General features: G+C 41.9%; 1 protein-coding gene across 2 annotated transcripts in view; it reads right to left on the bottom strand.

The window, feature by feature from the left end:
- Window positions 1-3443: 3443 nt before the first annotated feature.
- LOC120991972 (sialic acid-binding Ig-like lectin 8) overlaps window positions 3444-27631 on the bottom strand; it is a 115908-nt gene continuing 91720 nt past the window's right edge. Inside the window, exons 7-9 of one of the 2 annotated variants that reach the window (XM_040420736.1) lie at window positions 18193-18298; window positions 15969-16059; window positions 3444-3691 (exon numbers count right to left, since the gene is read on the bottom strand). In XM_040420736.1, the coding sequence (XP_040276670.1) occupies window positions 3509-3691; window positions 15969-16059; window positions 18193-18298 (380 nt within the window). In that variant the 3' untranslated portion in view covers window positions 3444-3508. Of the gene's footprint in view, window positions 3692-15968; window positions 16060-18188; window positions 18299-27631 lie in introns of both variants that reach the window. The other variant, XR_005776888.1, reaches the window with a different exon arrangement.

Raw genomic sequence — 27631 nt, 5'->3', positions numbered from 1 at the left:
TTCTCACCTGTAGGCCCTCACCTCCAATGTTTCATACAGTCTGCTCAGCTGTAGGCCCTCACCTCCAATGTTTCATATGGTCTGCTCCCCTGTAGGCCCTCACTACAATGTTTTATGGGGTTTGCTCACCTTCATGCCCTCACTTCCAATGTTTCATACGGTCTGCTCAGCTGTAGGCCCTCACCTCCAATGTTTTATACACCTGCTCACCTGTAGGCCCTCACTACAATGTTTTATGGGGTTTGCTCACCTTCAGGCTCTCACCTTCAATGTTTCATACGGTCTGCTAAGCTGTAGGCCTTCACTCCAATGTTTTATGGGGTTCGCTCACCTGTAGGCCCTCACCTCCAATGTTTCATACGGTCTGCTCAGCTGTAAGCCCTCACCTCCAATATTTCATATAGTCTGCTTACCTGTAGGCTCTCACTACATTGTTTTATGGGGTTAGCTCATCTTCAGGCCCTCACCTCCAATGTTTTCCAGGGTCAGCTCACCAGCAGGCCGTCAACCATAATGTTTAAGAGGGCCAGCTGAGCAACAGGCCCTCATCGATAATGTTTTAGAGGGTAACCAGCAGGCCCCTGCTCCTAATGTTTTTTTGAGGGTCAGCAGCAGGCTATTGTTAATAATTTTTAAAGGGTATGTATGATGCCCTCCTTTATGTGTAATAAAAGGTGCAATGGAGTGCCTGTTCCTTGTAATTTTTGGCAGGCCTTTTACTTAGTGCATATTCTGCATGAGTGTAGGAGTCCCACTACCTGATCAATTGTAGCACCATGTGAATGAGGCCCTTCTTTATGTGATATAGAGGCCGTATCTCTTTTTCGTTGTAATTTTTGCAGCACTTATATTGTATATACAATTGAATCTACAGGAAAGAATGTTTCCTAACAATTTTTCCTCTAAAGAGGATTTTTTTTTGTGGGCCGAGCGCACGAATATTGCGATGTTTTCAGACCGAACACCTGAACACACGAACACTTTGGTGCTCGCTTATCACTATCAGCTCACCAGCAGGCCCTCGCATATAATGTTTTACAGGGTCAGCTCACCATCAGGCCCTCGCATATAATGTTTGACAGGGTCAGCTCACCAGCAGGCCCCCGCATATAATTTTTTGGAGGGTCAGCTCACCATCAGGCCTTCACCTACAATCTTTTACACGGTCAGCTCACCTGAAGGTCCTCACATTTAATGTTTTATAGGGTCAGCTCACCTACAGACCCTCACCTACAACCTTTTACAGGGTCAGCTCACCAGCAGGCCCTTGCATATAATTTTTTACAGGGTCACCTCACCAGCAGGCCCTCACCTACAATCTTTTACAGGGTCAGCTCACCTGCAGGCCCTCACCTAATTATACCTAATAGGTAATTTGCGCGCATGCTGCCTTGCTTGGATGTGGTAGCCGTAGCCGTTTTTCAGGCTCCCTCTCCAGAATCGAACCCTGATTCCCCATTACCCGTGGTCACCATGGTTTGAGCTGGAAATAACATCGAAAGTTGATAGGGCAGACATCCGAATGGATCGTCACAGTGACAGGGACGTGCGATCCTCCCCAGGTTATCCAGAGTTACCAAAGCAGCAGTAGGCACTCATCCATAATGTTTTAGATGGTCAGATCAGCAAGCCCTTGCTCCAAATGTTTTTGAGGGTCACCAGCAGGCCATCAATCATAATTTTTCAAGGCTGTGTATGATGCCCTCCTTTATGTGTAACAAAGGGTGTATTGGAGTGCCGATTCCTTGTTATATTTGGCAGCCCTTTCCCTTAGTGCATAGGCTTTATTAGTGTAGGAGTTCCACTACCTGAACAATTGTACCAGAATGTGAATGAGGTCCTCCATTATGTGATATACAGGTTGTATCGGAGTTCCTCTTCCTTGTAATTTTTGACAGCACATGCACTTTATATACAAGTAAATATACAGGAAAGAATGTTTCCTAACAATTTTTCCTCCATCAAAAAAGTGATTTTTTCTTCGGTTTTGTGCGTATTATTGTCAGTCTGCAAAAGTGGCGCACTAGTCAGACAAAATGGTTCCCAGCATCGATCTGGGAGTCCAAGATACATCCAGACATCCTCCCCATGCTGTTCCCGAACCATTTCGGTGGTGTTTCCATAAATTTTTGACCTTTTCCTATGAACCAGAGGGGTTCCTGGATTAATGCTGGGTTCTCCCATTGACTTTCATTATACTTGGGTGCTCGGTATAGCACCCGAGCATCCCGATGTGTTTGGCCAGAGCACCCAAGATATTTAAATTAATATACAAATTAATTGGGGGCTTATAGAAAACCCCACAGCGCCTCTCACACACCCAGGCACACAGTAGCACTAACCACACTTACAGCAGAAAAACTAACAAAAAACATTCATACATTTAAAATGAAGCTTAATGGGCTCATTCCAGACCACAAGTCAAAGATGTATCTTTAATATAATAAAAATTTACAATACTTAGATTACAAGAAATGAAAATAATTAACAGACATACATAGAGGTGCAGAAACAGTTATAAAGATAAAATCATAAAAGCAAAAAGGCTCTTTATATTTAACAAATTGCTTGGTAAGAGTCTGTTCAGGTCCCGGGGATAGGAGAACGTGGAACACAACCTGATGTCAATCAGATCCCCAAATTGTGTCCCAAAAATATCCAAAATCTCTAATTTTTATTACAATTTGTCAGAGGGTGGAGCTAAGAGGGGTCTTCCTCCCGTTCTTGGCCCCTGCCTTCTAGGAAGGCAGTCATTACACATCCGTACTGCACCTCTCTCACTCAGATGGCAGATGTAAGATGTCAATAAAGTTATTATTGGTTTCTTTTTGGGTATCACAAACATTTAACTCCTGAGATGTCATGGTCAATTGCAGCTATAGTATCTAAGGGGTCAATTACTGGGAGCGCCTGCCCCAATGAATGGACAGTGCCCCAAAACGAGATCACAGGAGCTTTCCGAAGGCTCCCAGGACTACCCTGTGGCAGGGCTTAATAGGAGCACAGAGATGTTACCATAGACTGCAATAGGAAACCAATGGGGTCATTTATCAAACTGGTGTAAAGTAGAACCGGCTTAATTGCCCTTAGCAACCAATCAGATTCCACCTTTCATTTTTGGCATTTTGAAAGGTGGATTCTGATTGGTCGTTATGAACAACTAAGCCAGTTCTACTTTACACCAGTTTGATAAATGACCCCACAAGTTTACGGAAGAAGCGATGTAAAAATCACATTTTTAATTTCCCAAGGGGACTAAATATAAACTTTAAAAAAGGAAGAAAAAATAAAGCATAAAAAATAAATAATAAATTTAAAAAAATAATAATAATAATTAAGATTCCAGCCTCTTTCCTCATTTTACCTATGAAAACATGTAATGTGTGAATGTCATAAATATGAAATCCGTAAACAATGGTGGAATTGCAGTTTTTTCTGACCCCAGAAAGTACAAATTATCTCATAAAAAATAGATGACCTGCAAAAAGAAAAGTCCCCAAATCCAGTTTTATTGTGTTCTCCTTATTTCGGAGTATTCTACCTCCATGTCATCAGGAACGACCTCCTTAGGTTTCACTCTGGGAAATGTAATGCTTGCATAATGCACATCATCCTGATTCACATTCTCTGATCCATCTCCTTCAGGGGTTTGAAGACCGTCTTGTAGGGTCTCTTCTGGTGGACTATCATTCTAGATCGGGTCAAAGGAGCCAAAAAAAAATATTTACCTCAGAGATATCAAAACGTTTGTCTATCTATCAATTTCAACCTATTGTATAACCATCTAGTAGTGAGCATTATACCTGTTATACTGTTGTGTATGGAGGTATGTAGTTAGGTGTTTATTTTGTATGTATAAGGCTACATGCACACGACTGTATGTGTTTTGCAGTCCGCAAATTGCAGATCCGCAAAAAAACAACGGATGACATCCGTATGCCATCCGTTTTTATTTGCGGATCCATTGTGACAATGCCTAAAACAAACAAGAATAGGACATGTTCTATTTTTTTGGGGGGGTTACAGAACGGACAAACTGATGCGGACAGCACATGGTGACTGCATTTGAAAAGTCCAGATCCTTTCACTTTTTTCACATTTTTGCTATGTTGCAGTTTTGTGTTAAAAAAAAATGAATAAACAAAAAATTAAAAAAAGTTCTCCCCCCTATACTTAGGAACAAGCCGTCCCATATTAGTGAATGGGAGGCTTCTTGTAATTCCACTGCTCATCACTGCAATGTCAATAGTGAGCAGGTAAGCAATGAAGGGAAGGCTGAGGTGACATGGAGAACGGCCTTCTCTTCAACCATCTGATCAGGTGTCGGACCCCCGCTGATCCAATATCGATTACATATCCTGAGGATAGGTCATCAATATAAATATCTCAGAAAACCCCTTTAATACCCCATAATGAGAAAGTGTAAACAGGTGGAAAATTCCTATCACTTACTGTACACCTGAAAAGTGGCGTCAAAAAGTTACAAAGTAGTTTTTACTCCGCCCTTGCCACTTTTCCAAAGGGGTCATGGCCAGCAGACTCAACAATTTTTGTTAATTTATGTAAGTTTTCTGGCACAAATTAAGCCAGAAATCTAAAGCAGCTCTGAGCTGTTGCAGATTTCTGTTTAAGCACACGGATTGCCAGAGGATGTGCCTAATTTATGACAAGGCTGTGCCTCATAATAAATGTGGTGCAACCAGGGCCGGTTTTAGACAAAATGTGGCCCTGGGCAAAATTAAATGTGGGGCCCCAAATGTTCTAATAATGTTCTAACAACACAGTTACATTTTGTCGATTCCAGCCCTCCCTCACAGATTTACACCCGTAAAGCTCCTCACACAGTTCTTCACCCTCATGGCCCCAGAATATGCCACATGCCCCCTCCACTCACAGCAATGAGTTCCCCTTACTCACGGCAACTGAGAGTGTTAAAAACCATAAGCGAGGGATTCCTCTTCAGGCGCGCTTTCCCCCAGAGAAGATCAGGGAAAGCACCCTGTTCTATAAATAAGCCACAGCCTGTACTAGGCTTTCAGGCTCATTTTTAGTATATCCCAGTTGAGGCCACTAGATGGCAGCACTGAACTGTGATAAACTGATTTCTATACAGACTAATGAAGCAAAAAAAAGTTGTGAAAATATAAAAAATAAAATCACCCCCATTCCCCAAAATAAAAAGAAACAAAAATCTCTGTGGACATAACTATAAAAAAGTTATGATGGTCAGAATATTGTGATGAAAAGATTTTTTTTTTTTACTAAGTGAGTCCTGATGAGGCTTAGCTTGCTGCAGTGAGCGGGCCTATAGAGGTCCTGAGTGGTGGGGCTGTTAGGGTTGCCACCTTTCCCAACAAAAAATACTGTTTACATAAGTTAAAAATATTATTGTGGGTTAATACGGGTGTTATTTGATCATATTTTACATTTTGCTCCATTTTTTTTTTTCAATAAAATCTAATTTGTCACTGTTGGGGACACCCTGTGTATTTAAGTTTCATTTAGCCTCTATTTTTAAACTGTTTCTGTGGGGATTCAAACTCACAACCTTCTACATTAAGGGCAAAAACCCTAACCACTGGGCTGTAGAGCTCAATGCTATGTTTTTGCTAAAAAAAAAACCTCATAGAAGTTTTCTTCTATGAGGTTTCTCAGCAGTGACTTAGCATTGAACTCTATAGCCCAGTGGTTAAGGTTTTTACCTGTAATGTAGAAGGTTGTGAGTTCAAATCCCCACAGAAACATTTTAAAAATACTGGTTACACAAGTTAAAATGGTTGGTGTAGGTTAATTTAAGTTTTAGTTAGCCTCTATTTAAAAAAAATGTCTTTAGGGATTTGAACTCACAACCTTCTACATTAAGGACCAGAACCTTTGCCACTGAGATATGGAGCTCAATGCTAAGTCAATGCTGAAAAACCTCATAGAAATTTCTCTTGTGGTAAAAACAGCATAAAAGTTTCTCTTGTATTATACAAGAGAAACTTCTATGAGGTTTTTTAGCAGTAACTGCACAATGAGCTCTAAAGCCGAGTGGTTAAGGTAATTACCTGTAATGTAGTAGGTTGTGAGTTCAATTCCCAACAGAAACGTTTTAGAAATACTGGTTACACAAGTTGAAAAGGTTGGTATAAGCTAATATGGGTGTTATTTGATCATATTTTAAGTTTTGCTCCATTTTATTCTCAATAAAATAAAATATTTCACTGTTAAGATGTTTTTCAGCACAGACTTAGCATTGAGCTCTATAGCCCAGTTGATGAGGAGGTTCTTGCCCTCAATGTACAAGGTTGTGAGTTCAAATCCCGACATAAACATTGCAAAAATAGAGTCTAAATTAGATTTGTATACATATAATGACAATAATTGGGAATACCCCTTTCATGTTTATAACACTAACTCCATATATGGACATATGCATATATGGAGTAGGAGCAGGGACTGCTAAGCTGGGAAATTCCCCACTCTGGAATCCCAACTGTTCAACCTTCTGCGATCGGGACTGAAGCAGGGGGGCCCTTAAAGGATTGAGGCCCTCAGCAATTGCCCAGTTTGCCAGCCCGGGGTGCATCCCTGAAATTAAAATTTTGCATTGACAAAAGTATTCAGCCCCTTTATTCAGAACTTAGTTGAAGCCCCTTAGTTGAAGCATTGATTCCAGCCTCCAGTTTTCTTGGGGATGATTCCACAAAGTTAGCACACCTGGATTTGGAAATGTTCTGCTTTGTCAGGGTGGATGGGGGGCCGTTGGTGGACAACCATTTTCAGGTCTCTCCACAGATGTACCATTGGGTTCAGGGCTCTGGATGAATCCCTCAAGGACATTCACAAAGTTTTCCCTGAGCCTCTACTGTCTTGCCGTTTAATTAGGGTAATTGTCTTGTTGGAAGATGAAACTTCAGCCCAGTCTGAGTTCCAGAGCTCTGGATCAGGTTCTCATTAAGAATATCTCTGTACTTTGCTACATTCAGCTTTCCCTCAACCCTGACCAGTCTCCCGTCTCCCCCAGCATGATACTGTCATGAAAATGCTTCATTGTAGGGATGGTATTGGGCAGTGTCTGGTTTTCTCCAGATATGATTCGTAGAATTGAGGCCAAAACTTTCAATCTTGGTATTATCAGACCTGCAAAAAGTTTTATTTTTTTTCAAATTTAAGGCGGCTTTCATGTGTCTTTTAATAAGGGGATGCACCTTTCTGACCATTCTGCCATAAAATCCAAATTGGTGGAAGCTGCAGTGATAGTTGATCTTCTGGACGTTTCTCCCATCTGCACATGGGATCTTTGGAGCTCAGCCGGAGTAATCATTAGGTTCTTGGTAAAAGTATAATGGTAGCTATATTTTTGAACAAAGGAGCAGTATTATAGTAGTTATATTCTTGTACATAGGAGCAGTATTATAGTAGTTATATTCTTGTACATAGGAGCAGTATTATAGTAGTTATATTCTTGTACATAGGAGCAGTATTATAGTAGTTATATTCTTGTACATAGGAGGCAGTATTATAGTAGTTATATTCTTGTACATAGGAGGCAGTATTATAGTAGTTATATTCTTGTACATAGGAGCAGTATTATAGTAGTTATATTCTTGTACACAGGCGGCAGTATTATAGTAGATATATTCTTGTATATAGGATCAATATTATAGTAGTTATATTCTTGAACATAAGAGCAGTATTATAGCAGTTATATTCTTGTACATAGGAGCAGTATTATAGTAGTTATATTCTTGGACTTAGGAGAAGTATTATAGTAGTTATATTCTTGTACATAGGAGGCAGAATTATAGTAGTTATATTCTTGTACATAGGAGCAGTATTATAGTAGTTATATTCTTGTACATAGGAGCAGTATTATAGTAGTTATATTCTTGTACATAGGAGGCAGTATTATAGTAGTTATATTCTTGTACATAGGAGCAGTATTATAGTAGTTATATTCTTGTACATAGGAGCAGTATTATAGTAGTTATATTCTTGTACATAGGAGCAGTATTATAGTAGTTATATTCTTGTACATAGGAGCATTATTATAGTAGTTATATTCTTGGACATAGGAGCAGTATTATAGTAGTTATATTCTTGTACATAGGAGGCAGTTTTATAGTAGTTATATTCTTGTACATAGGAGCAGTATTATAGTAGTTATATTCCTGTACATAGGAGCAGTATTATAGTAGTTATATTCCTGTATATTGAAGTATTATAGTAGTTATATTCCTGTACATAGGAGGCAGTATTATAGTAGTTATATTCCTGTACATAGGACGCAGTATTATAGTAGTATTATAGTAGTTATATTCTTGTACATAGGAGCAGTATTATAGTAGTTATATTCTTGTACATATGAGCAGTATTATAGTAGTTATATTCTTGTATATTTGAGCAGTATTATCGTAGTTATATTCTTGTACATAGGAGACAGTATTGTAGTAGTTATATTCTTGTACATAGGAGGCAGTATTATAGTAGTTATATTCTTGTGCATAGGAGCAGTATTATAGTAGTTATATTCTTGTACATAGGAGGCAGTATTATAGTAGTTATATTCTTGTACATAGGAGCAGTATTATAGTAGTTTTATTCTTGTACATAGGAGCAGTATTATAGTAGTTATATTCTTGTACATAGGAGGCAGTATTATAGTAGTTATATTCTTGTACATAGTAGGCAGTATTATAGTAGTTATATTTTTGTACGTAGGAGGCAATATTATAGTAGTTATATTCTTGTACATAGGAGCAGAATTATAGTAGTATAGTAGTATAGTAGTTGTATTCTTGTATTTAGGAGGCAATAATAAACTAGTTATATTTTTGTACATAGGAGCAGTATTATAGTAGAATATATTAGTTATTTCTTATACATAAGGGGAAGTATTTTAGCGGATGCAGCTATTGTGGGTTTCAGTTTTGTTTTTTAGGTCAGTAACAGAGATGAACAAATTTTTTAAAAATTTGATTTGCCGGTTCGCCAAATTTTTTGGGAAAAATTTGTTTCGATCCAAATATATATTTGCAGCGAATCGCATTAAAAAAATGTTATTTTTCTGGCTGCAGAGAGCTTTTATAGTGGTGTAGAACACTGTGCCTTGCAGTAACACGCATAGGGAGTTTTCTGTGGTAGTGAAATAATACTGTCAGTATGACACGCTCTTAGAAACACTGCACACTTCACTTATTTGGGCAGTCACGGGGCCAAAACTGACAAAATAACTCAAGTATGAACTCAGCCTTACAGGTCGATGTTAGCGCCAAGATGAAGCGCACTCCTTTTACATTGTTGTAAGCGGATTCCACATAGATGTCTACAGAACCTGTTCTATTAAACGCTTATACAAGTAGAGCCCCCGATAGAGTAGAGAGGGTGTCAGCAGTAAGTTTGTGTTGACGTCACTGATTAATTTGCCCTTCCTCTGATCCGTCAGAACAATAACCCCCCAAAAATGGATACTGTCTGTGGAGCATTCGCCTTTACTCGGTCAGCATTTGGTCAGTAATCGATCAGTATTGCTAATGCCAAAAAAACAGGATTGTATCCGAAACAGAAATGACACATGAATGGAATATTAGCATGTCTTCTGTGTTTTGTACCAACTCCTGCTTTTGGCTACCAAATCAAGCCAATTCTGATGCAAAATAGGGACCATGTCATGCAGGCCTTATAGCTGTTACATAGACAGGATCCGTTGTGCATCTAATTTTTCCTTCCTTCTGACAGATCAGAAGAAGGGTCAAATAAATTTTGATGTCAGCCAGGCAAAATAGTAGTCCAGTCATGAAGTGGGGAGGGTGGAAACAGCATGAGAAGTCCACAGAGTGGCCCAATGACATAGTGGTGAGGTAAAAGCAGCATGAGGAGGCCACAGAGTGGCACAATGACAGTGTGGAGGTGGCAGCAGCATCAGGAGGCCACAGAGTGACAAGGTGACATAGTGTGAAGGTGGCAGCAGCATGAGGAGACCACGGAGTGGCACAATGATAGAGTCTTGAGGTGGCGGCAGCCTCAGGAGTCCACAGAGTGGCAAGGTGACATAGTGTGAAGGTGGGTGATATTACCAGTACACACTAATGATGGTGAGTGAAACAAAGAGCACTTAGCATGAGATGTGTGACATCAGGCGGGTGGCAGCATCAGAATCATAGCTGAGGCAGGTAGCCAGAAGAAACCGGTCTCTTTTGTCAAAGTGTTGGTGTGGCACCATGGATGACCTAGTCTGATGCATCAGGCATCGGTGGTTGGAAAAATCCTTGCTAAACCACGCCTGATTCATCTTGACAAAGGTCAGTCTTTCCACATTTTGGGTGGATAGGTGAGTTCTTCTTGGGTTAACTATAGTGTCACGGTAGGTGAGGGAAGGGAAACAAACCAAGTACAACAAAAGCAACAACACACCAGGCTAGGCCCCAAAGCTAGGGAACAGAGAAAGGTCACCACCTGACAAACCCTGAGCCTTTCCCTGACTGCTGACAACATGAGCAAATCCTTAGGGTGGAAGTGCTCATGCGCTGGAACCTAAGCCTAGCTGAAACTAAAGCAAACCCTCAGCTAGGGAGCTGGAGATAAGACAACCAGTTACTAGTGCAAGGTGCAGGAACCAGCGTCTTCCTGAGGCCTAGTTAGAACACACAACAAAAGGGAAGGAGTAGGACTTAGCTTAAGACGGACGGGGAGCAGGAGATCCACCAAACACCAGCTGAGAACTCCAGAAGCAAATATAAACTGCAAAGGCTATAGTGAGAGGTGGGTATAAATAGCACCACTAAATAGCTAATGAGCAGAACCTGTGGGGAGGTGGGATCCTGCTCAAAACCACAACAAAGAGAAACAGAACAATCTGTCAGATAAACACCCTCTCTGATGCCACACTACTGGCCGCGCAGGACAGCTTTTCTAGGGCAAACTCTGCCAGATGCGGCCACAAATCCAGTTTGGCTGCCCAGTAGTCCAGCCGATTTTCAATGTGGGGTGGCAGGGTGCTGTCCAAGTATGCCACCACCTACTGATTCAGGTCCTGCTCCAGGTCTAGCTGCTTCTGCTGATGAGTAGTTTCTTCACTATGCGCGTGAAGAAAGCTGCTCATCATCGACTCTACACTCAAGTTGCTGCTGATAGAGCTGGTACTGCTCCTGCCACCCCAACCATCCCCAGCAGCCATGGCATTGGAACGTGAGCGCAGAGGGCCCCCCGGTCAGACCTGCGAGAGGATGGACAATGGCGCAGATAGGCAGCGACCAACTGACTACATAGGATGTCTCTATAGTAGTTCAGTTTGCCCTGCCCCTCAGCGGGTGTAAAAAAAGGCCCCCATTTTGGACCAGTAGCGAGGGTCCAACAAGGTGGAGATCCAGAAGTCATCCCTCTGCCGAATGCTGACAATTTGGCTGTCACTACGCAAGCAAGTGAGCATGCATCGGGCCATTTGTGCAAGTGACTCGAAGGGACTCCCTGCCTCCATCTCCACTGCATACTGTCACGCTGTGTCTGGGTCCTCTGCCTCATCTTACTCATCGCCCTGTAGCTCTTCTGGCTGCTCCTGTAATTACCACTTCTGCCTCCTGCTACTGTCTTTATTGGTTAACCTAGTGTCATCTGTGTATGTATTGCAGGACCGTCACACTGTGCATTTACTACTTTGTAACTGTTTAAGTGTAATATGTCTGGCTCAACAGCAGATGGCAGAAACATGGCGGAGCTACAGGTACAGAGAATGGAGCGTTCTTTCCATTCTAACCCCCCTCTGTGGTGTGGTGGGCGTTTTTCCTCCTTGTTGCAGGGAGGGAGGAGTTTAGTTTAGAGTCAGTTCAGCTTACCCCCTGCCAAGGGGAGGAAGCAGCTGCCCGTCCCTGTTGGACGTGGCCTTGCCCAGGCCATATGGAGCACCTTCAGCTCAGCTGGATACAGAGGCAGAAGCTTGAAGCCTCTGAAGCCAGGAGTAAAGTTCCCTGGACCAGTTTAGAGTCAGACTACAAGAAGGCAGTTGCTGGAACCAAGTCAAAGCCTTAATTCTGTTTGGAGAAATGTTTATAGAAGTAAAGCTGTTATCAACTTCATCACAAAGTCTGGACTCAATTTTTTTCTTCTTCCCCTACTACTACTACCCCCTTTTCCTGCTTTCAGAGGGCAGTGCCTGGGGTCCAGCGTATCCAGGTAGGAGCACCGTGACACGTGCACCAACATTAAGGGACATTAGGCTACCTGACACCACTCTGGCATTCCTACACCTGGGTACCATCTACCACTACATTACTAAAAGAGGCCCTGTGCCCTTGTTGCTTCACTGCAACTGGCATCATGAGAAATATGTACTTTAAGGGACCCCAAGTAGTGCGCCCGACGACTGCATTTGGCGTCCACGAACAAGATTCGAACAGGATCCGAACGGGAGCAATCTGTGTGCCCTTGGATTATATTGCCTACAGGATGTACAAAAAAACATTTAAAAATGATTATTACATTTACTGCGGAGTGACAGGGGCAAAACTGTGCATGCCGGCATCTGAAGGGTTAATCCACCATTTTTAACTGCTATGGCGCTTTTTCTTCTTGCCCAGTCTGCGCAGGGAAGTAGAGGAACGTCCCTATCTGGACCGGGAAGGTTTAGCCCTGCCCACAGGGAGCGATATTACGGTGCAAGGAGAGGAAGTGGATGCTCCTCCCTTGAAGCCCCTGCTTCATCACCAGTGTGTGCTAGCCAGAGAGGAAACAAGATGGCGCATCCTTGTTGGCCAAACTGGGGCGGCATGTGTTGGGGTGATGAAGTGCCCGAGATGCAGGCAGCACTCGAAGAGATACAATTGCAGCGGCTCCTGAAAGGTAAAGAGGTGGAATTCCCCGTGGCGGCTGGCGCGGTGAAGACAGTTGGAGTCACCACTCCGCCGCCCAGGAAGCATGGCTCTTTAAAGGACTAAATCCCATGGTCCCCAGAGAGATTAAGGCCCATGCAGGAAATATGTGGCAATATCGGAAAGCAAGAAAATAAATGTAACACTGCGCGCTATAATTAAGTGAATATATTATATTGAAATAACTAGCCACAAACTGGAAAAACCATCTACCACGCTGACATGCAGTGCTGCAAAAAACCACTAAATGAGTATAGTTCCCTGACGAAGAGTACCGCCCGTACTCGAAACGCGTTGGAAGTTTGACTCCCACTACCATCCGTAACTCACTAGCGGTGACGTCACTGGCTCAGACGTGAGCACTAACCCACAGGTAACGGGAATACTCTGCCACTGGCCGGGGCGAGCTTCCCAATACTTATAATATTTTAACACTCACCGGTCCATGCTGGCCATCCCCTCCCTTTGGATCCACTTCCCTCACTGTACATAGAGAATACAAGAGGAGTACCGCTGCAGAACATTGCACCACCGCAAACACACGTGCGTTAAGGTTAGACCTATACGCATTTAGTGGTTTTTTGCAGCACTGCATGTCAGCGTGGTAGATGGTTTTTCCAGTTTGTGGCTAGTTATTTCAATATAATATATTCACTTAATTATAGCGCGCAGTGTTACATTTATTTTCTCACATTTGGCATTCGTACAGCTTGTCTGCACAATACCCTCCATAGCAGGTACGGGACTGCTACAAACACCGCTGCGATTTCATATATATGGTGTAGCGCCAGTTGAACTATATATTATTCTTTGAGCAATATCGGAAAGCTATTGAGGACTGGGCAGTTAGGGTATGGGATCGACCCCAGCCCAGGGACCCAATTTTTGAGAGGAGGACCGGGAGCATGGTGTGGTTCTCGGTTGACAGGGCGTCTGGCTTCATCCAAGATGACAAGATCGGGCAGGAGCTGTATGTTAACAGGCGCTCTGTGAAGCGCCGTTACCTTCCTCAGGCCTGCCACAGCCTCTATAAGGGGGACACCGTAGAATATACCCCCATGTAGTCCCTTCAGGGTCCATTTGCTGTAGTGGTAATCTGCCTCGAGAAACCTCTGGTCCCGTTGTCAGTAGTGATGAGCGGCATAGGCAATATTCAAATTTGCAATATTTCGCTAATTTGTGGCTGAATATTCACCATAAATTTGCAAATTCGACACTTCTTGATCTCCAGTCATTATTTACTTGATTGCGAAAATCGACAATGTAATAAATTCGCAATAAAAAAATCGTGATTAGAATATTCGCGATCAACACTAAGGGCTAGGCAACTTTTCTATTGGTTGCTAGGGATGTTGCTAACTGCTGATATTCACAATAAATTTGCGATAAATTCGTGATTAGAATATTCGCGATCAACACTATTCGTGAATACGAATATATAGCACTATATTCTTAATATTCATGAATTCTTGAAGTGGTGATATTTGCGATTAAAATTCACGATTTGAATATTCGCCCTCAACACTAGTAGTCAGCACCAGAGGTATTGCCGGATGACCCAGCTGCAACAAGAAAATTGTGCTGTCTGCAAGAGTCGGCAGACGCTGTGCTCCGCTTCCGAGAACGACCTCAGCCAGAGCCAGAGCCGCTCATCCCAGGGTTGCCTACTCCACATGAGAGATGCCTCCCTGCCTGTGGCCTATGTGATACCCCAGAAGGTCTTTGCTATGGCCCTGTCTCCCAGCTGGAAGTTCGGGCTGAACCTTTCCAGCTTTCTTCAGAGCATGTACCACTGTAGACAACCCATGGCTTCAACTTCCTCTGATGTGTATGCCTACGGAGTCCTTTTGTTATGGCTTTGCACAGGGAGCAAGAATGTTCCTCACAATTCTGATGGAACTCCTGATCTTAAGAAACTGGACTTGGACTCCAAAGCAGAGGCTATCCTGTCATGTCTTGTGTGCTGTGGAGATCGAATGCAGACGGAGCAGATAAAAACACATGAATATTTTCAACTTACTGAAGCTGCTTGATTTAATTGCGAATAGATGGTAAAGGCAAAGTCTGCTGGTGTGTTGTCATCAGCGTTTTCATTATGTTTACTGCAGGACCCACGACAACGTAATTTGGTCCATACAGCAAAAGGAGGTCTACAATCACCCGTCAATTTTCCTAAAAAAAGTCTGGTCCACATAAAAAATTTCACCAATGAAAGGGTGATGGAATTCGGTTCATACAGAATACAGTGTACAATAACCCATCAATTTTCCCAACAAAAGCCTGTTTCACATAAAAAATTTCAGCACTACATAATTCGGTCCATACCGCAAAAAGAGTGGAAAGTATATTTTTTCTTTTTCCACTAATACATGTCACAAAAGGCTTCACCACAGATGACTGGACCGCTGAGCGGCAAATATATTTTTTCTTTTTACAGTAATACACGTCACTAAAGGCTTTACCAAAGATAACTGGACCGCTGATCGGCAAATATATTTTTCTTTTTCCGCTAATACAAGTCATAAAAGGCTTTACCACAGATAACTGGACTGCTGACCGGCAAATATATTTTTTCTTTTTATGGTAAAACTCGCCAGAAAAGGCTTTAAAACATATTCGGTAACTGCATCGCTAAACGGCAAATGTATTTTGGTTTTGCCACTAATACACAGCAAAAATGGCTTTAGAACAGATAACAGCACTGCTGACCGGCAAATATATTTTTGTTTTGCCCCTAATATAGGACAAAAAGGCCTGTCATTTTAGCACTTCTGCTGATTCGCTGCATGCATGCATGTCAATGTGGGTGATCCTGCCTTACCAGAGTTCCTTTCTTCATGTCCTCACACGTGCAGCAGCCATTTTAGTAAAAAATTTGATTCGTTACCACGAAGCGCGAGAAAATTCGGCTTTGGTGCAAATCAAATTTTTCCTGAAATTCGGATCGAATTCCACTTCGTCAGCTTCGATTCGTTCATCTCTAGTCAGTAACTGTATATGATTGAAGAGTCTAATCAACTTATCTGAGCTACAAAACCATGAAACATCTACCTCCACTTCTTATGGCAGCTCATAAAATAAAGCTATAGAATGGTTTATATACTGATCATGTGCACTTACAGGTATGACACATTCAGGACTGCAGTATATAGCTTCTGTATCATTCATACCCACGTCCTTCTGGTTCTCATTAACATTTTTTTTTCTTTTTCTGAAGAGGAATATGAGTAATAAAAATTACACATTAAAACTATTGCATTTGAACTGAATCAGAATAAGCACATGTGAATACAGTCATATGGCAGAAACTTTTCTAAATAATGACTGGAAACTGTGCCAGATAGCTACGATCTGGCATAGATTGCAGTCCGGCACACAGGTTGCTGTGCTCTGGCTGCACATGGCCCATCAAGATCATCGCAGAACAGCCCAGTTTTGATAAATCAGTGCAATCAATCTCCATTGCTTTGATTTCTGGGATTTTTTGGAAACGTTTACTCTGCAAATTAATTACAGGATGAATTGACTAGTGTTGAGCGCGAATATTCGCATAACCACCAGGCGTTCCCATGGTGATGGGGACGCTTGAAGTTAGAATATACCGCCAGGGCGCTGTGATCCACGCAATTAACCCCTCAGGTGCGGGTTAATTGCGCGGATCACAGTGCCCTGTGCGCCCTCCCCCCCACCTCCCTAGTATTAAAATAATTGGTGGCCAGTGCGCCCCCCCCTCCCCAGTATTAAAATAATTGGTGGCCAGTGTGCCCTAACCCCCCCTCCCCCCCAGTATTACAATCATTGGTGGCAGTGGCCACAGGGTCCCCCTTCACCCCCCCCCGTCATTGGTGGCAGCAGGCAGTTTCACTCAGCAGCATATACTTACCTGCGGGGCTCTCCTCCTTCTGAGAACTCACAGGTCTATGCGCCGCATATGTCTTCAGCAATGCGCCGCATAGACCTGAGTTTTCAGAAGGAGGAGAGCCCCGCAGGTAAGTAAATGCTGCTGAGTGATTAACTAACCATGGCAGCCAGGACTTCAGTAGCGTCCTGGCTGCCATGTTAACCGATCGAAGCCCGGCCATTACGTTGGGACTCGATCGGAACTGCCTGCTGCCACTAATGACGGGGGGAAGGGGACCCTTTGGCCACTTCCAGGGGAGGAGGGGGATCCTGTGGCCACTGCCACCAATGATTTTAATACTGGGGGGGAGGGGGGGTTAGGGCGCACTGGCCACCAATTATTTTAATACTGGGGAGGGGGGGTTAGGGTGCACTGGCCACCAATTATTTTAATACTGGGGAGGAAGGGGCGCACTGGCCACCAATTATTTTAATACTGGGGGGGAGGGCGCACAGGGCGCTGTGATCCGCGCAATTAACCTGCATCTGAGGGATTAATTGCGTGGATCACAGCGCCCTGGCGGTATATTCTAACTTCAAGCGTCCCCATCACCATGGGAACGCCTGGTGGTTAGAATATACCATTGGATCTGAGTTAGATTGTGAAAACTCAGATCCGATGGTATATTCTAACCACCAGGCGTTCCCATGGTGACGGGGACGCTTGTCGGGGAGGAGTATGCCGAAGGGCAATAGCTGTACTAATTGGGGGAAAAAAATGAATATTCTAAAAAACAAATATATGTGATATAGTGCTATATATTAGTTTTTTAGAATATTCGTCATATTGTAAGACGAATATTTAGCAACATAGCGAATATTTGTAAATTACATATATAGACTGAAATTTCACTAATGTAGTGCTATAATCTTTTTTACGAATATTCGCTATATTGCTATAACTTCGATTTTATATTATTTGTCATATTCTAAAACAAGAATATATGGCGAATATTCGTAAAATACACAAAATCGCAATACGCGATTAATTAAATCGCATATTATTCGCGATAAATAGCATAATGACGAATATTCGATTTTGACGTATATAAGACGAATATTCAATCAAATATTCACGAAATATCGCAAAATCGAATATGGCACCTCCCGCTCATCACTAGAATTGACCACAGTTTTTCCTCCTATTGCGTTGACGGCCATGGTAGCTCTCCAAACATAAAATTTCTCATACCTCAGCTTTCTAGATTGTTGAAAAACTGTAGGGAAGAGACACATTTTGGTAAATATCTGGACCAAATTAACTAGGTTAGAGGGAAGTTAATTTTGTTGTGAGTCATACTGTAGACGTTCCTTCAACATTGACTAAAATAAAAGTTGCTGCTCTAACCCTATATAAAACAAACCCTTGCCAAACCACCCCCATCTACAGGCCTGGTTGCATGTATATGTTTAGATGAAAAAAAAACATTGGCACCAGACTTACTTTCTGAAGTAGATGATTAGTAAAGCTCCAATCACTATTAACAGCAACAGAAAAAGTACTCCGCCAACCACAGGCATTATCACAGAGCTAAACTGTGTTCCTATGCCTAAAAACAAAAAAACACAAAAATAAACAGTTATTTAACTTAAAAATTACTGTGATTGTTGGTCAGAACAATCATGAGGGAAGAAGAAGATGGAGGATCAAATGAAACTTGGAGAAAGTTGGGGGGGGGGGGCTGCCCTGATTAATTCAGAGGCTGAAAGACAGCTTTATCAGACAATCTGTTTAGAAGGAAAAATTATATATTTTGTGTTCAGCTTGTGACCTGGAAGGATTTTTATTTTCAGTGGCTGACAAAGTATTACAGACACGAGCCAGTAATGTTGTGATAGGTACACTATAAAGAGAATACATGAAGAATATGAGTTTTAGGAAATTTGATCAGGCAAAGCATATAAGAAGAGTGAAGGACTAATCACTCACAACCCACTAAAATATCCTGCAAATAAAATAAACTCATTTTTTCCAGATATGAACAGAGAGCTTTAGAAATAAAAAGTTTATTTCCAGCACTTCAACAGCATTCTGCTGCAAATGTTGATGAGCAGTTGCTTATTTGTTTTCAAAAAAAAAAAAAATGTGTTAAACCTATGTTACTAAATACTGTACTTGGATAAAAGGTAGTTACAGCAAAATCAATATGCAGTTACCCCATTATTATATCTGCATTACTAAAAGCACTGTACTGTATATTACTGAAAGATAAAGGGTAGTTACAGTAAAGGTTATACTGCCATTTTTATACCTGTGTTATTAAACACATTGCAAATTATTGCAAGAAAATAGGTAGCCTCTTTCACACGAGCGTGACAGATTGGCTCTGGATGCGTTCAGGATGCATTCAGTGAAACTCGCACCATTTTCCAAGATGAGTCAGTTTTGTCTGCGATTGCGTTCAGTTTTTTTCCGTGCGGGTGCAATGCGTTTTGATGCGTTTTTAACACGTGTGATAAAAAAACTGAAGGTTTACAAACAACATCTCCTAGCAACCATCAGTAAAAAAAGCATTGCATTCACACTTGCTTGCGGATGCAATGCGTTTTTCACTGAAGCCCAATTCACTTCTATGGGGCCAGGGCTGCATGAAAAACGCAGAATATGCAGTTGCAAGAAAAAGTATGTGAACCCTTTGGAATGATATGGATTTCTGCACAAATTGGTCATAAAATGTGAACTGATCTTCATCTAAGTTACAACAGTAGACAATCACAGTCTGCTTAAACTAATAACACACAAATAATTAAATGTTACCATGTTTTTATTGAACACACCATGTAAACATTCACAGTGCAGGTGGAAAAAGTATGTGAACCCCCTAGACTAATGACATCTCCAAGAGCTAATTGGCGTGAGGTGTCAGCCAACTGGAGTCCAATCAATGAGATGAGATTGGAGGTGTTGGTTACAGCTGCCCTGCCCTATAAAAAACACACACCAGTTCTAAGTTTGCTTTTCACAAGAAGCATTACCTAATGTGAATGATGCCTCGCACAAAAGAGCTCTCAGAAGACCTACAATTAAGAATTGTTGACTTGCATAAAGCTGGAAAGGGTTATAAAAGTATCTCCAAAAGCCTTGCTGTTCATCAGTCCACGGTAAGACAAATTATCTATAAATGGAGAAAGTTCAGCACTGCTGCTACTCTCCCTAGGAGTGGCCGTCCTGTAAAGATGACTGCAAGAGCACAGCGCAGACTGCTCAATGAGGTGAAGAAGAATCCTAGAGTGTCAGCTAAAGACTTACAAAAGTCTCTGGCATATGCTAACATCCCTGTTAGCGAATGTACGATACGTAAAACACTAAACAAGATGGATTTCATGAGAGGATACCACAGAGGAACCCACTGCTGTCCAAAAAAACATTGCTGCACGTTTACAGTTTGCACAAGAGCATCTGGATGTTCCACAGCAGTACTAGCAAAATATTCTGTGGACAGATGAAACCAAAGTTGAGTTGTTTGGAAGAAACACACAACACTATGTGTGGAGAAAAAGAGGCACAGCACACCAACATCAAAACCTCATCCCAACTGTGAAGTATGGTGGTGGGGGCATCATGGTTTGGGGCTGCTTTGCTGCATCAGGGCCTGGACGGATTGCTATCATCAAAGGAAAAATGAATTCCCAAGTATATCAAGACATTTTGCAGGAGAACTTAAGGCCATCTGTCCACCAGCTGAAGCTCAACAGAAGATGGGTGTTGCAACAGGACAACGACCCAAAGCATAGAAGTAAATCAACATCAGAATGGCTTAAACAGAAGAAAATACGCCTTCTGGAGTGGCCCAGTCAGAGTCCTGACCTCAACCCGATTGAGATGCTGTGTAATGAATTCAAGAAAGCGATTCACACCAGACATCCCAAGAATATTGCTGAACTGAAACAGTTCTGTAAAGAGGAATGGTCAAGAATTACTCCTGACCGTTGTGCACATCTGATCTACAACTACAAGAAACGTTTGGTTGAAGTTATTGCTGCCAAAGGAGGTTCAACCAGTTATTAAATCCAAGGGTTCACATACTTTTTCCACCTGCACTGTGAATGTTTACATTGTGTGTTCAATAAAAACATGGTAACATTGAATTCTTTGTGTGTTATTAGTTTAAGCAGACTGTGATTGTCTATTGTTGTGATTTAGATGAAGATCAGATCACATTTTATGACCAAATTTGTGTAGAAATCCATATTATTCCAAAGGGTTCACATACTTTTTCTTGCAACTGTAGAACATGCTGCGTTTTTCATGCAACGCAGAACTGATTCGTGAAAAAAAACGCTGATGTACACAGGCCCATTAAAATGAATGGGTCAGGATTCAGTGCGGGTGCTATGCGTTCACGTCACGCATTGCACCCGCGCGGAAAACTTGCTCGTGTGAAAGGGGCCTTACTGCAATGAACTGTGCAATTCCCGTTTCACTGCAAAAATTGCATTGTTAGAAAATGCACTACTGCAAAAGACTATGTAGTTCAAAGATATTTTACTGCAAGAATTACGTAGCTAAACCCATGTTAATGAACTGTAACAAACCTGTAGTTCAAATACATTCACTGCAAAATTAGATTTTTTTATATCAGTGTTAATGAATGCATTACTGCCACAGAATATATAGTTCAAACACATTTTACTGTGAAAACTGCATTCCTTTTTCTGTGTTAGCGAATGCATTATGTAGAGGATGTAGAGGATGTAGAGGATAAGATTGTAGACTGTATGGCTTATACAAATTTCTAGAGTGACTAGAATATACAATTATAAAGAAGAAAATAAAATAAATGAATCGCACATCCAGCTGCTATGCTTTGATCTAATCCCTGCTACTTTTGCAGAAAACAGCACTAAATAGCGCATGTGTACCGCCCCCTATGCTGCAGGCTAAATGAGGCATTAGTGTACATTTTGTTAAAAAGCATAAGCCCACTCACCACGTCAAGGTTGCCTCTATGAGTGGGTCCTACTCTAAAATTGGTGTGGCCCTGCACAGCGACCACCAACGCTGTGGCGCCAATTCGGCAGGCAGCGGGGCCCAGCAGTCAAACAGCACCCCTGCTGCCCGACTAGGCCATACCTAGCACTGGGCCCCACCAACCCGCCAGAAAAACAGCACAGTGCACTAATGCCTCATTTAGCATGTAGCATAGGAGGCGGTACACATGCGCTATTTAGTGCTGTTTTCTTCAAAAGTAGCAGGGATTAGATCAAAGCATAGCAGCTGGATGTGCGATTCATTTCTTTTCTTTTCTTCTTAATATATGTACAGAGCTTCTGTCCCTGGATCAGCACTCCTTCCATTCGGACAGGTGATTTTAATTAGCAAGGTATTTTGCACGAGGGTTAAATGAACCTACCATACTCTCAGTTGGAGTTCCTGAGAGCTTCAGGTAAGGTGAGCTTTGACAACTGTTCACATGATGCGGTACAGCATGGGGGCCACTGTGCTGTTTTTCTGGCGGGTTGGTGGGGCCCAGTGCTAGGTATGGCCTAGTCGGGCAGGACGGGTGCTGTTTGACTGCTGGGTCCCACTACATGCCAGATTGGCGCCACAGCGCTGGTGGTCGCCGTGCAGTGCCACGCCAATTTTAGACTAGGACCCACTCATAGATGCAACCTTGGCGTGGTGAGCAGGCTTATGCCTTTTTGATCAAAATGTACACTAATGCCTCATTTAGCATGTAGCATAGGGGGCGGTACACATGCGCTATTTAGTGCTGTTTTAATCAAAAGTAGAAGGGATTAGATCAAAGCATAGCAGCTGAATGTGTGATTAATTTCTTTTCTTTTCTTCTTTATACAGTGCTGCCCATAATTATTCATACCCCTGGCAGACCAAGGAGGACGCCACTTCTCCAGATAAGGCACAGAAAAGCTCGCTTGGCCTTTTCAAAAGCTCATCTGGACAAAGAAGAAGACTTATGGTCAGATGAAACAAAAATTTAATTGTTTGGTCACAATGATGTTTCCTTCATTTGGCGTAAAAAAGGAGAAGCCTTCAACCCAAAGAACACCATCCCCACTGTCAAACATGGTGGTGGGAACCTAATGCTTTTGGGGTGTTTTTCAGCCAATGGACCTAATCACAGTAAACTGCACTATGAATAAATAGCAATACAAGAGGATTCTCACCGAGAACATCAGGCCGTCTGCAGAGAAACTTGGCCTTGGGCACCAGTGGACATTTCAGCATGACAATGACTCAAAACACACAGCAAAAGTGGTGAAGAAATGGTTAGCAGACAACAACATTAACGTTTTGGAGTGGCCCAGCCAGAGTCCAGACTTGAATCTAATTGAGAATCTGTGGAGGGAGCTAAAGATCAGGGTGATGGCAAGAAGACCCTCCAACCGGAAAGATGTGGAGCTCATTGCTAAAGATGAATGGGCAAAAATACCTGTGGAGACATGCAAAAAGCTGGTCTGCAATTATAGGAAGCGTTTGATTGCTGTAATAGCCAATAAAGGCTTTTCTATTGATTATTGAGAAGGGTATGTATAATTTTGGACTGTACGCTTTTTGCTCAAATGTAAATAGAAGCTGAGAAATGTTTCTTTTTTTTTTTTCACAATAATGTCTCTTGTACATCGTCTTATTATCTTTTGGGAGACACCTATGTCATTTCCCGTCCAAAAATTACTTGCTGGTTGAATAAAAGTAACTTTAAGTCAAAATTTGCCAGGGGGATGAATAATTATGGGCAGCACTGTATGTGTACAGAATATACAATTACTTCAAACTAAATTCCCTGTCTGGGAGAGGAAATCCAATTTCTCACCCTATTATCATAAATCTTAACCTTTAGTAGTCAAATAATTTATGAAATAAAGCTAAATTAATTACATACATGAGCTTATAGACAGTGACTAATAGGGGGTTAAGCAATTAATATATGCTAGCAAGGAGTGTGAGAAAGGTAAAAAAAATATAGAACATTCCTGCTTTGTACTCTTTGTGGTTCAGAATGGGGTCCGCTCCTTGCAATTCTCGGCAAGCTGCACACCACATTGAACACCCGGCTCACTGGGTCAATATTTTTCACGACAATGGCGATCCAGCACTGCATCAACAAGTCCAGGTCTTAAAGACACCTCCATCTTTGTGTTGTTCTGTTTCCCACCTCTTATCAACCTCCTCCAAATCCTCCTCCATGGGCATCCTTCCATCCACAATAGAAACAGGGAAGAGCATGGCTCCTACTCCCACCTATCAAATCTGTAAAGGGAAGCGTTGCCATGCTGTGCTAGAGTTGATTGGCCTGGACGAGAGTAGCTACATAGCTGATCACTTGCTAAAGTGCAGCAAACATCTTATTGAATGTCTCTGTTCCAACCTCAATTGGGCAAGGTGGTCAGCGACAATGGCAGGAACAGTGTGGCTTCACTGCATTTTGGGGAAAATTACACATGCTTGTTACATGGCACACATGATAGATTTAGTCATGCAATGTTTTTTGAAAAAATTCACAGTTTTGCATAGGGTGCTGTCAATATCCAGGAGACTGTCTGCACATATAAGTCTTCCTTATGTGGCAAGGAACTCCCTCCTGGACTTGCAGCAGCAGAACGATCTGCCATTACACAGCTTGATCTGCAACATTACAACTCGTTGGAATCCTACTTTGCATATACTAGAGCATCTATATGAGCAATGTAAATCTGTCGTGCAGTTCACCACCTCAGCAGGGCACATGTGTTGTTTCAAGATCAGCCAATGGCAGCCCATCAGAGACGCTTGATATCTATTCAGGCCCAACAAAGAGGCCACCATATTTGTCAGTAGAGATGTCATCCCCTAGATATTTATCTTAGAGTAGATGCTTATGCTGATGTCACAAGGGAATACTTGACAACTATAGCTTACTCATTTTGCTGGGTGCTTCGAGGAGGAGCATCCACCGTAGGCAGTGTCATTGATTATTGTTTTTTAGTCTTTCCATTATTTTCAAGAGAAAAAAAAAATCAATTATAGCACATATAAATATACCTATTTTAAAAAGTAAACCCACTCCTGCCCACCCTCCCTATACCACCCTATTAATTCTCCAGTGAGCGGAGTTCTCCATCAATTTCAATGTAACTGTATATTAACTTGATTACTTTCTTCTAGTCTAACTCCAGAGTATTTATCCACCATAACCTTATATCGTACCAGGCCGCATACCTATTTTTGGATTTATAGGTTCTGCCTTCCTTCACTATATAATGAATTACTTTATTCCACTACATAGTAAGGGTTGGCACCTTATTTGAGAACCATTGTCTGGCAATCGTCATTCTCACAACAAAAATTAACTTATAGTATACACACTATCACAAAAATGTTGCTCAACACCTATTAAGTCACCTAATATATGGTGTAATACATCCAATGGACTACTCATTCCAGACTTTACTTGTATATAACTTAATATAGCTTGCCAGTTTCTCACAAGCTTGGGGAAACGCCAGCAAAGGTGCAAAGGTGCATACAGTCTGCCCCCCCTGATTGTGTCCCTCAACTTCATTACCATCAATCTTTTCAGGGTTGAATGTAACCTATGTATAAACTTACACTGAATCATTCTATGATCAATGTTTGACAGACATTTGATTGGTAATCACCACCATAACTTCGACCAATCCTCCTCCGATAGCAAAAAACCCTGTTTGCCATATTTTTCTTTGAGGGAGATGACCCTCCCGCCGTGTCAACTCTCTGTCTAACTTAGAAGTAGCTCCTCTAGCAGTATCAATCTCTACAATCTCATTCAACAGAGGACAAGTCTGCATCAGGACACTAGGGTTGCTCCAATTCTCATTGATTACACAAATTTGTTGATTTTGCTTCAGTCCAAGACCAAACAATCTTTTTACATCATTGAATGTTATTAACTGGTCGAGTTTATTATATAATTGAGAAAGAAAGAAGAGCCCCCTCCTTGTCCAGATTTTTTCATTTCTGCGTTACCTTTAACTTTTAGAAAAGTTTCACATAATGGTACCGTGGGTATACAGCCTGCTATCCCTCCCCTCTTCCTCAACCAATTCCAAGTCTTGGGGGCCATCTTAAATACTGTATATCTATTTAAAGGAATGTCTGTTTACAGAAAAAGCCTGCCTCCACTGATTGTATTCAAGAATAAATCCTCTAAATCCTGTACAAAAAAGAAATTAAATATTTCAACTGGGATGCCAGAAAAAAGATCCTAAAGCTAAGGATGCCTTATCCTTCATATCTTTGTTCCATTTGGCAATCTACCATTTTAATATTGATGGTTTACCCCTCCATACTAGCAACCCTAACATAGCATCTATAGTTTTAAATCTACCATCATTAATCCACACAAGGGAGACGCTGATGACGTCTTCTCTTTCGGGGACGTCATCGGCGCAGGCGCACTGGTGAGTGCTGAGGAGGCGAGCCTCCTTCTCAGAGCACCTGCGCCGAATCAAGACAGGCGCGCGATTTTTGAAATGCAGACAGGGCCAGCCGGAGGAGGAGATCGCAGCTGGCCCTGTCAATCAACAGGAGGAGGGGGTGTTTTTTTGCAGCTGCTACCAGCAAGTAGACGCCCTACTTGCTGGTAGACAGGTAATTAACATATTATAAAAATGTGTTTTTTTTGCCTTATCTACAGAACGAAAATGATTAATAACATAATGTATAGATATATCGCAGTATAGGGATTATAAGTACCCAAAAAAAAAAATGAGTTTAGTGGGGTGACAGAAGCCCTTTAAACCTCATCTGCCACTTATCTGCCCAAATCTCCAATCTATCCAGATCCCTCTGTAGCAGTATCCTGTTCTCTGTAGTATATATACAAAATACTGTCCTCTATAGTATATATACATACAGTATACTGTCCTCTGTAGTATATATACAGTATACTGTCCTCTGTAGTATATATACAGTATACTGTCCTCTGTAGTATATATACAGTATACTGACCTCTGTAGTATATATACAGTATCCTGTCCTCTGTAGTGTATATACAGTATACTGTCCTCTGTAGTATATATACAAAATACTGTCCTCGATAGTATATATACATACAGTATACTGTCCTCTGTAGTATATATACAGTATACTGTCCTCTGTAGTATATATACATGTGTGTTAGGTACTGCGCGACATGCACCCCCTTTTATTTTCCCTGCCTATTCGGCACTTTAAATGTCCGCAGTAAATAATACAGTAGCTCACAGATTTTTAGAATACCTTATCCTGGATGTTCATCTGCGAGGGCTGTTCTCCTGCGTCCTTCTGGCTTCTTCTTTTTTCTTTTTTTTCCTTCTTTTAAGTGCCGTTCGGGATGAGGAAAGGTTTGAGGGGGCTGAACCCTAGTTTTTATTTGTGATTTTTTGTGATTTTTTATAAAATACAGAGCTTGCCCTGGCCGGTGGCACAGCTCGTGGTTAGAAAAAGCCGCTTGTTCGCGCTCGCACGGAGCTCAACGTGACGTCACGGCAGTAGCTACGGTGGACCAGGAGGACCAAAATTACTCCAACGCGTTTCGATTAGATTGCTAATCTTTGTCAGGGATGATTGTTCTGGCTCCTGGTGCTACTTTTAAAGGTCCGTATCTCCTCCCTTTCTTAACCCCTTCATCCTTGGCATTCTAGTTTGATGTTAGTGGAAAGCAAATAATTCTATCTCGGAGTTTAGTCCTGAGGGTACCAGAGTGTTTAACCACTTTCCGTCCGCCCATAGGATATAAACGTTCTATGGGTGGACCTCTATTTCTGAAAGCACGTTTTAAAACGTCCGTTCAGAAACAGCAGCTGCACGCTAATCGTGCAGCTGCTGATCGGGTTGCCCGCTGTCAGTGACAGCAGGGCAACCCAGAGAGAAGGCAGGGACAGTTCCCAGGTGTCCCTGCCTTCTGGATCGCTGCATACAC

The sequence above is a fragment of the Bufo bufo genome, chromosome 1 (genome assembly GCF_905171765.1).
Source record: "Bufo bufo chromosome 1, aBufBuf1.1, whole genome shotgun sequence".
In the NCBI taxonomy this organism is placed as follows: domain Eukaryota; kingdom Metazoa; phylum Chordata; class Amphibia; order Anura; family Bufonidae; genus Bufo; species Bufo bufo.
The sequence above is the reverse complement of the archived record's forward strand: the minus strand, read 5'-3'. Positions and strand labels throughout refer to the sequence as shown.